Below are 16,323 nucleotides of genomic sequence, written 5' to 3' on the forward strand. Positions count from 1 at the left end.
TGCTACAGCTCTGCCTAGTATGTTAATCCAAAGGAAATCCTTTAATTTAATCTAAATCATTACCTTATATTAAACCTTTTTCAGTTTATATCAAAGGACTCAGACAATCATTTCTTTAAGTATAATTTCTAGGTACCATATATTCTTCAAGTGGTCACTACATACTAGGTACTAAGTTAAACCCACTGGGTTTCACACACACAAAAAAAATAAAGAGCAGTATTTAGCCGAGGAGTACTTGAACCCTTTGGAAAATTTCAAATTCAGATAGCACACTTTTGCATTAATGATATGGGATTCATACCAATTTATTGACCTGTATGTTACTGACCTATAGGAACTGTTCCTATAGCTCACATTTAAAAAAAATAATCTCTTATTTTGAAATATAGTTGGCTTTATCTATATTTGTTCCTATCTTTTTCATTTTTTTGGAAAAAATTAATTATTAAATAGACAAAGGGAGGCCCCATGTCCTTACCAATCCCATTCCCCACTTGCTCTGCAAAGGTAACTCCCATTATGTAACTTAGTGTTTACTGTCCCTATGCATGCCCCTTATACAGTTAATTATACTTTAAAGGGGTTTTTTTTGCAGAGAATTAAAAATTATGTGAAAGGCATCAAAATCTACATATTCTTCTGGAACTTTTTCTTGCTCAACATTATGCTTTTTAGATTTACCCATGTCAATGTTAATTCATGTCATTCTAGCTTTTTTTTTTTGCTTTTATAATAAACATTTTAGAGCACATCAAAGAAGTGCAATAAACTCCATTAACCCATCATGTAACTTCAAGATTCCATCCATTCTTCCCCTCCAATATTTTTTTGATATAGTATTTTAAATCCCAGATCTATCATTTTACCCTATAAAATTTATTTTAACTGCTGAATATTCCCATTATATGAAACAGTCTTCTGTTGTTAAACATTAAAGTTGTTTTACATAGTAAGAATTTTTTCCAATTTGACAACCTATTATTAGAGGAGTCTAATTCACTTATATACATATTATGGCTTTGGTATATTTGAACTTACTTCTTCTAGCTTACTTTGAGCTTTCTGCCTACCATTCTTTTTTTCTCTATTTCCTCCTCTCTCTCCTATCAATAAATTTTAATATCCCCTTTTCTTTTTCCTTATTTAAAAGACTTAGACTTCTATTCTTTTAGAAGTTATGCTTAATGGACCTACCTGATTATTACTAACTCTGACATGCCATTAATTTATAAAGTACACCATTATCTTGTGTACCATTAAAATAGAAAAATGCTACCATCTAAAGCATAAAATGCTTTCTTAACACTTAAAATTCTAATTTTATACTTTAAAAGAGCTCTTTTAGACTTACTTAGAAGTACATTTTTATTCTATTACCACCCCATGTGATACAGAATAAAAAGGAAAGCAAAATGAATTGTTTGACATACTCCTGTATCTTCCTCATATTCAGATTTGAACCTTCTCAATTACTTTCCAATTCAGAGATCGCTGAGGTCTGTTTTTTCCCCACACATTATTATCCTCAATGTCATCAAGACCATTACCGATGTAGTACCTCTTAAAAATGCTCCATTATTATCTCCCAATTTTCTTCTAAACACCAGTGCTCACATTTTCTTGATCTTACCAGAAGGTCTCAACAAAAGGTTTCAGACAAAAACCAGAACAATTCCTTCCTCAAATTGTCTTAAGATGGTCTGTTAACTAAAACACCAAAGTGCTGCAGATGTCCAATCATGCTACCACATAGAATAACCAAGTTCACAAAGGCAATAAAAATACACACATAAGCTACCTTACCAACAGTGATTATATATCATCAGCTGAAGATGCATTCTGATTTCAAAGATGTGAGAAAACAAGAAATACCTGGTAGCTTTTAATATTCTCTTTTTCTCTGGAGTCTAGGTCCGAATTTATCTTTATGTAACCTGCTTAATACCAAGAATGTTCTTTCAAACTGGGGACTCTTTTTTTTTTTTAATACTTATATATACACACTTTTTTTTTAAGTTTTTATGTTAATTCCAGTTAACATACAGTGTTGTATTAATCTATGGACTACTGAATTTCCTCAGGTCTGAAAAATCCCGAGCTATTAACTCTTTAAATACTACTAGACCACCATTCTCTCCATTTTCTTCTGGAATTCACATGAGATGAATGTTGGTAACCTTTATTTGTTATTTTTTTTAAGATTTTATTTATTTGAAAAAAAAAGATTTTATTTATTTGAGAGAGAGAATGCGAGGGCACACATGAGTTGGGGGGGGGGGGCAAAGGGAGAGGGAGAAGCAGACTCCCTCCTAAGCACAGAGCCCGACCCGGGGCTTGATCCTACGACCCTGAGACCATGACCTGAGCTGAAGACAGAGGTTTAACCGACTGAGCCACCCAGGCACCCCAGTAATCTTTATTTCTTTGTACTATGTTCTGGGTGAGTTCCCTCAGTACCATCTTCCAAATTCATTCTTTGACTACATCAATTCTGAAGTTTAAAGTTTGTCTTTGAGAGAGAGGGAGAGCACAGAGGGAGAAGCAGACTCCCCACTGAGCAGGGAGCCCAATGCAAGACTTGATCCCAGGACCCTGAGATCATGACCCGAGCCAAAGGCAGACGCTTAACCGACTGAGCCACCCCGGTGTCCCAAGTTTGTATTTTCTATTACTTTTTTCTCAATAACCACATTTTTCATTTCCAAGTTTTCTAATTAGCTGTTTTCCTATCTAGTAGATCTTATTCCATTATGTTTCTTTTAATTTCTTAATCCTCTTTACTAGTTTATATTCATTTATCTCTTTGAACATACTGAACACAAACTTTTTTGTTCATCTGTTTTATAAATTTATGTACTTACTTTTTTTTAAAGATTTTATTTATTTATTTGACAGAGAGAGAGAGACAGCGAGAGAAGGAACACAAGCAGGGGGAGTGGGAGAGGGAGAAGCAGGCCTCTCGCGGAGCAAGGACCCAAGGCTGGGCTCGGTCCCAGGACCCTGGGATCGTGGCCTGAGCCGAAGGCAGACGCTTAACGACTGAGCCACTCAGGCACCCCTGTTTTATGAATTTAAATTTTATCTGGAGTGAATTCTTTTTCCAATTGTTAAATTTATTGCTGTCTTAGTATTAGATTTCTTGGATGTACTCTAGAATTTTGGGTGTTCGCTCATTTCAAATGGGAGGTTTCTTGTTTTTTCCCCTTCTCCTCTTCTCTCTCCCTCCATCAGTGCTGTGGGACAGATCCATAGTAAGCAATGTAAATGTTACCACCTAGAAGTGTGTTATGTTCTATCCTTTGTGCTCATCTATCCCCACCTAGCAGTTTTCAGGGCATCTCCTGCCAGCCCTCAAAGTCCCCAACTTAGTATCAGTCTTATAAAAGTAGTTTTTAATTACTTCCCTGGAAGAATATTGGTGATAAGGCCAAAACAGTCATAAAATGGTTCCTTAGCTTGATCTGGGTCAAAATTGTGTCCATAAGCCCTCATCTTCCAATAAAGCTTTAGCCCTAGTGAGCATCCCAAGATTTTTTTCCTACCTATATTGCTTCACATAGTGAGTGGGACTCCTTGTGCTCTATCTCAGATGGGAAACACTTAGTCCCTTTTACCACACAAGAGCTTAAATTCCACAGCCTAGCTTAGGACTTTGAATCCAACAAAACCTGCAAAATCAATCTCTACACACCACTTTGAGTTTCTGTTCTGTTTCTGGTTCATAGAGATAATATTCTACTTTTTTGGGTCCTATGATTTTGTTCTGTTTTCCCTTCTTATATTTTATTCACAAATGCTGTGTCTGGAATGGTGTTTTAAAATAGTAAACTTGGGGGCGCCTGGGTGGCTCAGTTGGTTAAGCAACTGCCTTCGGCTCAGGTCATAATCCTGGAGTCCCGGGATCGAGTCCCGCATCGGGCTCCCTGCTCGGCAGGGAGTCTGCTTCTCCCTCTGACCCTCCTCCCTCTCATGCTCTCTGTCTCTCATTCTCTCTCTCTCAAATAAATAAATAAATAAATCTTTAAAAAAAAAATAAAATAAAATAAAATAGTAAACTTGGGGCGCCTGGGTGGCTCAGTTGGTTAAGCGACTGCCTTCGGCTCAGGTCATGATCCTGGAGTCCCTGGATCGAGGCCCGCATCGGGCTCCCTGCTCGGCGAGGAGCCTGCTTCTCCCTCTAACCCTCCCCCCTCTCATGTACTCTCTCTCTCTCTCATTCTCGCTCTCTCAAATAAATAAATCTTTAAAAAAAATATAAAATAGTAAACTTATTGTGCCTTATCTTTTTCTCCCTCCCAATTATTATTTATTGCACAAACATTAAAGGAAATCAGTTATGCCAAAACCCATCAGCTGTTGTGATTTTTCCATATTCTCTTCTAGTTTCTGTCCATGTATGTACACTTCTAAAATTATTATAATTGCTATAATACAGTTACAATTTGGTTTTCTTTTTTTTATTGGATATTTCACATACTTTAGAAAGCTTTCAAAATTATCACTCCCTATGGCACGCTCCTAAATGAGATATAACACATCAAACAAGTGAATGGTTAGTTTAAACTGTTTTGAAAGGGGGAAAAAATCTACTTTCAATTAAAACGTGAGTGGGGGAAAGGATTGTGGTTTACCACAATACTACATAAATGTCTTCAAAGTCAGCAATAAATCACCCACAACACATATTTTAAAGCTTATCTTCAAGTATCTATGCCTTTCTAAATATACCAATCTTGACTAAAAAAAATTTTACCTCACGTTAAACCTCACACCAAGCAGTATCTTATCAAGTATCTTACTATAAAAATAGCCTACAAATGTCAACGGCATGAAGAAATTATTTCTTTTTATGTATTTGCCTAATGTATTTACCATACACAACATATTCTGCAAACCTAGTTCTGTTTCACTTCGGTAAATCATGAACACTCAGAGGCACAGTGTCTTCATCTTTAATATGAGATCATTCCTGAGTGAGGATTAAATGCAGTCTTATGTTTGAAAGTGCTTTGAAACCACAGAAATATTATTTTTATTACAATTACCTTTTCTATTTCTCTTTGTGTAGCTCCTTCCTTTTTCAAACGTTCCTGTTCTACACACTTGGCATTGTAATTTTCCTTGGATTTCTGGAGGGCCTGAGTTATGCTTTGAATGGTTTGAACAGCTTCCAGAGTTCCTGCAACTTCTTCTTTAGTCTGTATGGTATGAAATGATTCATCAAAATGACTGAACTGTCATGCACTCAATATCTGAAAAATCAATCCTTTCGCAGGAAAAAAATGATACCTTTTTGTGAGATTTTACTTGTTCTTCTCCATACTTCTGAACTTCCTTTATTAATTCTTGTAATTTTCTAACAAGATCCAAGTGACAGTTTGCTAATTTCTCTGTAGATGTTTTGAACACATCCCACACTGGTGCAAATGTTCTAAGGGGAAAGGAAATACGGGAATTATTTAATAAAAGAAAAGTTTAAGGCTCCAAAACAAAACCAACAGAAAAAATAATGTTATATTCAGCAATTTTAATTAGACAAAATAGGAAATTAAAATAAATCACAAATGAAATGATTTTTCATTCTGACAGTGATTTTTCAGACTGACAGTGATTTTTTGTACTCCTTGGTTAATTAAAATATTTTTGGACCTTAAGTACACCGAAATCAGTTAACTATTTATCACAGGTCTGGCCACGGCCCTCTCTCTTAATTATATCATACTATTTTCTGAGTTGATTTAGTTTTTTTGACTTGTATCAGAAGCCTTTCTAATCACGGTCTATTGTTAAAAATTAACCTTTTACCAAATTTCAATTTTTGACTATTCAGTGCTCATTTAAAATGCTTCATCAAAAAATAAAAGTTCCTCTGAATTCTAAGATGCAAAATCAAATGCACACATGATTTTATGAGTCCTCATCTCTAATAATCATTTGAGAATTATTTTAACACTGTTACGTGAAATATTGTTTCAGATAATTTTATCTGTGCACTTTAACACTAAGACAGTCCCCTTTCCACTACATGGTACATGATGCAGGACCTACTTTCCTATCACTTTTTCACAATACTGAGAATGTAGTATTTTCCACAGGTTCAAGCATATCCAAGAATTACTAAATTATTATATCCTAGATAGTACTTAGGATGTCAATGGTTAGCTTAAAACAATCTGGTCAATAAGGAATGATCTAAAGATAATTTTATCCTATGTTTGCCTCAGGTACTTCCTAAGATACTTTCAACATCACCTGTTTTGCTCCATGACCAGACCTCTACTAGAAAACAAATAGAAGCACAAGGCTAAAGGGCAGAGAAAGAAATTACTTACCCTAATATGTACTCTGTCCCAATTACTACATTTCCTATCCAGTAGGAATGCTAACTTGCAGTGATCATTTTAAGCAACAGTAAAGAAGTTCAAAGAGGAAAGTTAAGATACTTAGAATAGGGCTGTTCTGATTAGATCTCACCTCACACTTTAAAATCTAAATCAGCATCAAATCTGGCAAGGAGTTAAATGGAATATTTTGAGAGCAAAAATAGGTAACTGAAAAGCATCCACTCACTACAGCACCAAAATACATGTACATCACTTCATGTAAACATGACAGTGTGGATTTCACAAAGCAAGAAGATGGAAGTGTCCCTTTACCAAAGGATTCTTTACATTGTAAAGGGGTTCAACATAAGACTTCTGTAAGTACAGGTTTCTTTAAGGAATGTCAAATATCATTACATTTTTAAAAGTTTAATATACGGAACTTTTTTGGGGTCAAGTAATACACATTAATGTATAATAAGCAGTAAGAAAGAAAACTGACCAGTCTGAAGTTATGTTTAAATGCAAAAAAATACAGAAAGAGGAAACTCAATTTCTTGAATAATATGCATCAGTAAAACATTAATATTTAAAATCTTTATAATCTTAAGCAATGACACCAACACGTAAAATATCATCCATTATTTATGAGACCACGCATTTCAAAAACAGAAATGTTGTCAACATCTTTATTATCAAGAAACACAGGTGAAGTCAACCCATGTTTTTTCTATCTCCCACCTGATTAACTAAAAATAGGGTAGAATTTCTATAATATAACCACAACCAAATAAGTACATTATGTTATTATATTTATGAACCATTATGTCTTCAACAAGAACTTAATGTTCTCAAGAAATGTGCCTAAATCAACACTGAAAAACAGTTTTTCAAAGAAATTAACTCACCCAAGTTGCGAATAATTGCTTGCAGATTTTGCTAGTTTTGTCATTGACCTGGAGTATGCTTCTTCTATTGTAGCTCTGTTAAATCAAATTTCCATAGGATAAGAGCTCTCAAACACATAGAAAAATTATCAAAAATATAATTAAAACTGTTGAAACAAAAAACCCAAATTATGTATTAAAAATAAGTAGGTATTGGGGTGCCTGGTTAGCTCAGTCAGTAGGTCATTCGACTCTGCATCTCGGGGTCATGAGTTCAAGCCCCAGGTTGGGTATAGAGCTTACTTAAAAAAAAAAAAAGTAGGTATGTGGTCATGATACTTAGGTATCTTAGGCCCCTCAAACTCAGAATATCCAAACCAAACTTACTTCAAACTCTTCCCCAACCCCATGCCAACAAAAACCAGCTCTCTAACAAAAAGGAACTATTAACAGTAACTGTCTCTCATTGATGGAACTGTGACTTTTTTTGCTTCTTTAAACTTCTATGTGTCTTTTTAATATATCACAAGGGTGGTACTTTGATCATCTAAAAAAAGTTAATACAGAAAAAAAATTAATATCTCAATGGATAAGTTTAACAGCAACAAAAAAGTGGTTCAATCTCCAGCAGTAGTAAAGTGATACAAAAACCTCCTGATGAGGAAAGCCAGAAAAACATGGAGAAAAGGGGCTAACTAAAAGGCATCAGAGAGCTCAGGAGGCAACAGAGAGCTCAGGAGGCAATTAAGAATGAGTAAGCCAAGATCTAAGAGAAGGATATCCAGAGAAGTAAATCAGATATGTTGGTTAGCTATCCCTGGGGGCATCTAGAAGCAGAAGCTGAGACTAGGAAGAGGAGCAGAGTTTTTCACAGCCTCACAGAGTAAGAGAGACAAAACTAGATTCAGACTTACCAAAGATGGGAAGCATGGGAAATCCCATACCTTTGAGACTCAATGAGTAAGGATAAACCTAAATAGGCAAGCTCTCAAAGGGACTACCAACTGTACTTTTTCAAGCCCTCATACTGGATCCTATATGGATGTGTTACATACATTCATAAAACCATCAAGCACATAAGCAAATAAGACAAATGAACAAAAACCAGGAAGAACAAATAAGCAATGTTCCAAATGCTGAGATTAGTAAGCTTAGATTTTATGAGTTTATGTATTGTCTTCAAGGAGATAGTACATTAAATCAAGAATTTCAGGAGCGCCTGGGTGGGCTCAGTCGGTTAAGTGTCTGCCTTCAACTCAGGTCATGATCCCAGCAGCCTGGGATCAAGCCCCACATCAGGCTCCGTGCTCGGCAGGGAGCCTGCTTCTCGCTCTCCCTCTGCCTGCCTGCCTGCCTACTTGTGATCTCTCTCTCTCTGTGTCAAAGAAATAAATAAAATATCTTAAAAAAAAAAAAAAAAGGAATTTCAGGGACACCTGCCTGGCTCAGTCACTAGAGCCTGTGACTCTTGATCTCAGGGTCATGAGTTCAAGCCCTATCACAAAGCTGTAATCATCAAGACAGCATGGTACTGGCACAAAAACAGACACATAGAACAATGGAACAGAATAGAGAGAGCCCAGAAATGGACCCTCAACTCTACGGTCAACTAATCTTTGACGAAGCAGAAAAGATGCCCAAAGGAAAAAAGTCTCTTGAACAAATGGTGTTGGGAAAATTGGACAGCCACATGCAGAAGAATGAAACTGGACCTTTTCCTTACACCTCACACAAAAATAGACCCAGAATGGATAAAAGACCTAAATGTGATGCAAGAATCCATCAAAATCCTTGAGGAGAACACAGGCAGCAACCTCTTCGACCTCAGCCGCAGCAACTTCTTGCTAGACACGGCCCCAAAGGCAAGGGAAACAAAGGCAAACAGGAACTACTGGGACTTCATCAAGATAAAAAGCTTTTGCACAGCACAAGAAACAGCCAACAAAACCAAAAGACAACCGACAGAATGGGAGAAGATAGTTGCAAATGACATATCAGATAAAGGGCTAGTATCCAAAATCTATAAAGAACTTCTCAAAATCAAAATCAAGACCCAAAGAACAAATAATCCAATCAAGAAATGGGCAGAAGACATGAACAGACATTTCTGCAAAGAAGACATCCAAATGGCCAACAGACACATGAAAAAGTGCTCAACATCACTCGGCATCAAGGAAATCCAATTCATAAACTCAATGAGATACCACCTCACACCCGTCAGAATGGCTAAAATTAACAAGTCAGGAAACGACAGATGTTGGCGAGGATGCAGAGAAAGGTGAACCCTCCTACACTGTTGGTAAGAATGCAAGCTGGTGCAGCCACTCTAGAAAACAGTATGGAGGTTCCTCAAAAAGCTGAAAATAGAGCTACCCTATGACCCAGCAATTGCACTACTGGGTATTTACCCCAAAGATACAAATGTAGTGATCCAAAGGGGCATGTACACCCCAATGTTTATAGCAGCAATGTCCACAACAGCCAAACTATGGAAAGAGCCTAGATGTCCATTAGCAGATGAATGGATAAAGAAGATGTGGTATATATATACAATGGAATATTACAGAGCCATCAAAAAAAAATAAATCTTGCCATTTGCAACAACATGGATGGAACTACAGGGTATTATGCCAAGTGAAATAAGTCAATCAGAGAAAGACAATTATCATATGATCTCACCAATATGTGGAATTTGAGAAGCAAAGCAGAGGACCATAGGGGAAGAGAGGAAAAAATGAAACAAGACGAAACCAGAGAGGGAGACAAACCATAAGAGACTCTTAATCTCAGGAAACAAACTAAGGGTTGCTGGAGTGGAGAGGGGGCGGGAGGGATGGGGTGGCTGGGTGATGGACACTGGGGAGGGTATGTGCTATGGTGAATTGTGTAAGACTGATGAATCATAAACCTGTACCCCCGAAACAAATAATACATTATATGTTTATAATTAATAAATAAATAAATAAATAAAATAATTTTAAGAAAGAATTTCAGGGGCATCTGCCTGGCTCAGACACTAGAGCATGCAACTCTTGATCTCAGGGTCCTGGGTTCAAGACCTACATTCGGTGCAGAGCGTACATAAATCAACCAACCAACCAATCAAGAATTTCAGTAGAGAAATGGAAATCATTTTTTAAAAGTGAAGGAAATCATAGCAAATTTGGAAAAAAAGATACAAACTCTATCGGTTTGTAAAATACGGTATCAAAAATTAATATCTCAACCCATGAGGTTAAACAGAAGATTCAATACACTACAGTGAGAATCAGTAAACCAGAAGAGAAGTGAGAAGACTCTATTCTGGTATAAAGCTCAGAGAGACAAAAGAATGGAAAACAGAGAAGAGAAATGGAAGAATGGAAAACAGAGACAGGACAAAGTAAAAAAAAAAAAAAAAATCTAATGTGTAAAGGGAAAAAAATAGGTCAGAATTATTTCCAGAGATAATGACAGACAATTTTCCAAAACTGACAAAAAATATCAAACCACAGACCCAAGCAGCCCAACAAACCCTAAGAGTATAAAATAAAAAGAAATCTATATTTCATCACCTAGTAAAACTATGTCTATCTATACCTAGGTGATGTATGTTTACACCTAGGTGAAAACTGCTGAAAATGAAAGACTAAAAGAAAATCTTAAAAGCAGCTAAACCCTTCCCATTACCAAATGTTACCTTTAAAGAATCTATAATTACTGATACCTAACATCTCAACAGTAGATACTGGAATGATCTTGAATTAAAAAAAAAAAAAAAATCCTGTGGGTACCTGGGTGTCTCAGTCGGTTAAGCATCTGCCTTTGGCCCAGGTCATGACCCCAGGGTCCTGGGACTGAGTCCCACATTGGGCTCTCTGCTCAGCAAAGGAGTCTGCTTCTCCCTCTCCCTCTGCCCCTCCCGCCTGCTCATGCACACGCTCTCTCTCTCTCTCTCAAATTTCTAAAATAAATAAATAAATAAAAATCCAGTGAAATGCAAAACTGTGCAACTCCTAGAAAATAATAACATAAGAGAAAACCCAGAAGACCCTGGATATAGTGATGTCTTTTAAGATAAACAACAAAGATAATAAGATCTATGACAGAAATCAATGATAAGCTGGATTTCATTAAAATTAAAAATTTCTGCTCTGTGAAACACAATGTCAAGAAAATGAGAAGTCACAGACTGGGAGAAAATATCTGCAAAAGACACATCTGAAAAAAAATTTACCTCAAATATACAAAGAACTCTTAGAACTCAACAATAAGACAACAAGATTAAAAAACGGGCCAACGACCTTAACAGACATCTCACCAAAATACATATAAAGGTGGCAAATAAGCATATGAAAAGATGCTACACATCACATGTCATCAAGGAAAGTAAATTAAAACAAGATACAACTACATACCTATTAGAAAGACCAAAGTCTGAACCACTGAGAAAACCAAATACTAGCAAGGATGTGGAGCAAAGGAATTCTCATTCACTGCTGGTAGAAATGCAAATGATACAGCCACTTTGGCAGACAGTTCGGCAGTTACTTACAAAACTAAACATACTCTTACTGTATAATCCAGCAATAGAATTCCTCATTATCAATGGAGTTGGAAACACGTCCACACAAAAACCCATACACAGATGCTTATAGCACCTTTATTCATTACTGCCAAAACTTGGAAGCAACCAAGATATCTTTCAGTAGGTAAATGAATAAACTACGGTACATCCAGACAATGGAATATTATTCAGTACTAAAAAAAAATGAGGGGCGCCTGGGTGGCTCAGTCATTAAGCCTCTGCCTTCGGCTCAGGTCATGATCCCAGGGTCCCAGGATCGAGCCCCGCGTCAGGCTCCCTGCTCAGGGGGAGGCCTGCTTCTCCCTCTCCCACTCCCCCCTGCTTGTGTTCCCTCTCTCGCTGTGTCTCTCTCTCTGTCAAATAAATAAAATCTTTAGAAAAAAAATTTTTTTTAAATAATAAACAAATAAATGAAAAGAGCCACCAAGGCATGAAAAGACATTAAGGCACTTTAAATGCATATTCCTAAGTGAAAGAAGCCAATCTGAAAGTCTATTACATACTGTATGATTTCAACTATATGACATCTGGAAGAGACAAAACTATGAAAACAGTGAAAAAGAGCACAAAGAATTCCTAAGACAGTGAAAATACTCTACATAATACTGTAATGATGGATACATGCCATTATCATTTGTCCAACCTGTATAATGTACAATACCAAGGGTGAACCCCAAGGCAAAACAATGGACTTTGGGTGATTATAATGTGTCAGTGTATGTTCACACTTGGTAAAAAATGTACCATATTCTAGGGGGATGAGGATATGGACAAAATAGGTGAAGGGGATTAAGAGATACAAACTTCCAGTTATAATAAATAACTTATGGGTATGAAAAGTACAGCACTGAGAACAGAGTCAACAATATTGGAATAACTTTGTATGGTGACAGAACGTAACCACACTTACAGTGGTGAGCTTTCCCTAATGTAGAGAATTGTCAATTCACTACACTGTATGCCTGAAACTAATACAAATTTGTATGTCAACTATACTTCAATTAAAATTTTTTTAATCTTTTTTTATTTAAGAGTTCTTTAAATTGTTTTTTTATTTGACAGAGAGACACAGTACAAGCAGGGGGAGAGGCAGGCAGAGGGAGAGGGAGAAGCAGGCTCCCTGCTCAGCAGGGAGCCCAATGCGGGGCTCAATCCCAGGACCCGAGGATCACGACCTGAGCCAAAGGCAGACACTTAACCGTCTGAGCCACCCAGGCACCCCCAATTAAAATTTTTTTAAATAAAAATTTTAAAAATTAAGAAATTAAAAGAAGTGTTTTAAATATACCATTCTGGTGGAGGATGCTGATAATGGGGGAGGCTATGCATGTGTAGGGGCAAGGGGCAAATGAGAAATCCCCACATCTTCCTCTCAATTTTGTTGTACATCTAGGATAACCACTAAGAGAAAAGTAGAAGAGGGTATTACTTCTAAGCTAATAGAAGAGAATTAAAAAAAAAAAGGCCAAAAACCAAGAAAGAAGAGGAAAAAAATACAATATAAGGATAAATAAATAACAAATACTAAAATAGCATAGAGTTTGGCAACCTACAGTTCCATCGGCCAAATATGGCCCATTTTTGTTCTCGTAAATAAAGTTTTTATTAGAGCACAGCCAAACTCATTTATTTATGTGTTGGCTATGGCTATTTTTGTACTAAAACAGCAGAGATGAATAGCTGCAACAGAGATCAGATGGCACAAAAAGCCTAAAATATTTACTTCCTGGGCCTTTACACAAAAGTCTGACAACCTCTGAGACAAGAAATTTGAACCCAAATATATCTACAATTATACTGTATGTAATAGACTAAATTCTCCAATTAAAGGAAAAATGCCTTTAAAAATAACAAACACACTGCACCACACGGACACAGCAAAGAAAAGAATACATATACCACGCAAAAAAACTTACCAAAAGCACATGGAAGTTACTAGAGAAACCCTTTCTGGAGAAATAAAAGAACTAAAATCTAACCAAGTCGAAATCAAAAAGACTATTAATGAGGTGCAATCAAAAATGGAGGCTCTAACTGCTAGGATAAATGAGGCAGAAGAGAGAATCAGTTATATAGAAGACCAAATGATGGAAAATAAAGCAGCTGAGAAAAAGAGAGATAAACAACTACTGGATCACAAGGGCAGAATTTGAGAGATAAGTGATACCATAAGACGAAACATAAGAATAATTGGGATCCCAGAAGAAGAAAGAGAGAGAGGGGCAGAAGGTATACTGGAGAAAATTATAGCAGAGAACTTCCCTAATTTGGGGAAGGAAAAAGGCATCAAAATCCAGGAGGCACAGAGAACCCCCCTCAAAATCAATAAAAATAGGTCAACACCCCGACATCTAATAGTAAAACTCAGAGGAGTCTCAGAGACAAAGAGAAAATCCTGAAAGCAGCTCGGGAGAAGAGATATGTAACCTACAATGGTAGAAACAGATTGGCAACAGACCTATCCACAGAGACCTGGCAGGCCAGAAAGGACTGGCAGGACATATTCAGAGCACTAAATGAGAAAAATATGCAGCCAAGAATACTATATCCAGCTAGGCTGTCACTGAAAATAGAAGGAGAGATAAGAAGCTTCCAGGACAAACAAAAACTAAAGGAATTTGCAAACACAAAATCAGCCCTACAAGAAATATTGAAAGGGGTCCTCCAAGCAAAGAGAGAGCCTAAAAGCAACATAGACCAGAAAGGAACACAGACAATATACAGTAACAGTCACCTTACAGGCAATACAATGGCACTAAATTCATATCTTTCAATAGTTACCTTGAATGTAAATGGGCTAAATGCCCCAATCAAAAGACACAGGCTATCAGATTGGATAAAAAAACAAGACCCATCGATATGCTGTCTGCAAGAGACTCATTTTAGACCCAAAGACACCCCCAGATTGAAAGTGAAGGGGTGGAAAACAATTTACCATGCTAATGGACACCAAAAGAAAGCTGGGGTGGCAATCCTTATATCAGACAAATTAGATTTTAAACCAAAGACTGTAATAAGAGATGAGGAAGGACACTATATCTTACTTAAAGGGTCTATCCAACAAGAAGATCTAACAATTGTAAATATCTACGCCCCTAACATGGGAGCAGCCACTTATATAAGCGAATTAATAACAAAACCAAAGAAACACATCGACAACAATACAATAATAGTGGGGGACTTTAACACCCCCCTCACTGAAATGGACAGATCATCTAAGCAAAAGATCAACAAGGAAATAAAGACTTTAAATGACACACTGGACCAAATGGCCTTCACAGATCTATTCAGAACATTCCATCCCAAGGCAACAGAATACACATTCTTCTCTAGTGCCCATGGAACATTCCCCAGAATAGATCACATCCTAGGTCACAAATCAGGTCTCAACCAGTACCAAAAGACTGGGATCATTCCCTGCATATTTTCAGACCACAACGCTTTGAAACTAGAACTCAATCACAAGAGGAAAGTCGGAAAGAACCGACTTGGAGGCTAAAGAGCATCCTACTAAAGAATGAATGGGTCAACCAGGAAATTAAAGAAGAATTCAAAAAAATTCATGGAAACAAATGAAAATGAAAACACAACTGTCCAAATCTTTGGGATACAGCAAAGGCAGTCCTGAGGAAAGTATATAGCAATACAAGCCTTTCTCAAGAAACAAGAAAGGTCTCAAATACACAACCTAACCCTACACCTAAAGCAGCTGGAGAAAGAACAGCAAATAAAGCCTAAACCCAACAGGAGAAGAGAAATAATAAAGAGCAGAGCAGAAATCAATGAAATAGAAACCAAAAGAACAGTACAACAGATCAGGGAAACTAGGAGTTCGTTCTTTGAAAGAATTAACAAGACTGATAAACCCCTCTCCAGACTTATCAAAAAGAGAAATGACCCAAATAAACAAAATCATGAATGAAAGAGGAGAGATCACAACCAACACCAAAGAAATACAATTATAAGAACATATTATGAGCAACTATATGCCAGCAGATTAGATAATCTGGAAGAAATGGATGCATTCCTAGAGATGCATCAACTACCAAAACTGAACCAGGAAGAAATAGAAAACCTAAACAGACCTATAACCACTAAGGAAATTGAAGCAGTCATCAAAAATCTCCCAACAAAAGCCCAGAGCCAGATGGCTTCCCAGGGGAATTCTACCAAACATTTAAAGAAGAATTAATACCTACACTTCTGAAACTGTTCCAAAAAATAAAAATGGAAGGAAAACTTCCAAACTCGTTTTATGAGGCCACCATTACCTTGATCCCCAAACCAGACAAAGACTCCATCAAAAAGGAGAACTACAGACCAATATCCTTGATGAACGTGGATGCAAAAATTCTCACCAAAATATCAGCCAATGGGATCCAACAGTACATTAAAAGGATTATTCACCATGACCAAGTGGGATTTATCCCTGGGCTGCAAGGTTGGTTCAACATCCACAAATCAATCAATGTGATACAATACACTAATACAAGAAAGAACAAGAACCATATGATCCACTCAATAGATGCAGAAAAAGCATCTG

At 36.8% G+C, this 16,323-nt stretch overlaps 1 protein-coding gene across 3 annotated transcripts in view; it reads right to left on the reverse strand.

Moving 5' to 3' along the window:
* The window catches only part of FCHO2 (FCH and mu domain containing endocytic adaptor 2), a 127,621-nt gene that overhangs the window by 84,553 nt on the left and 26,745 nt on the right, over positions 1-16,323 (reverse strand). For 2 of the 3 annotated variants that reach the window (XM_078067203.1, XM_078067202.1), the window contains exons 3-5: positions 7,235-7,309; positions 5,293-5,434; positions 5,049-5,201 (exon numbers count right to left, since the gene is read on the reverse strand). In XM_078067203.1, the coding sequence (XP_077923329.1) occupies positions 5,049-5,201; positions 5,293-5,434; positions 7,235-7,309 (370 nt within the window). The remainder of the gene's footprint in view (positions 1-5,048; positions 5,202-5,292; positions 5,435-7,234; positions 7,310-16,323) is intronic. The other variant, XM_078067206.1, reaches the window with a different exon arrangement.

Source organism: Halichoerus grypus, chromosome 2 (genome assembly GCF_964656455.1).
Source record: "Halichoerus grypus chromosome 2, mHalGry1.hap1.1, whole genome shotgun sequence".
NCBI classification, from domain to species: Eukaryota; Metazoa; Chordata; class Mammalia; order Carnivora; family Phocidae; genus Halichoerus; species Halichoerus grypus.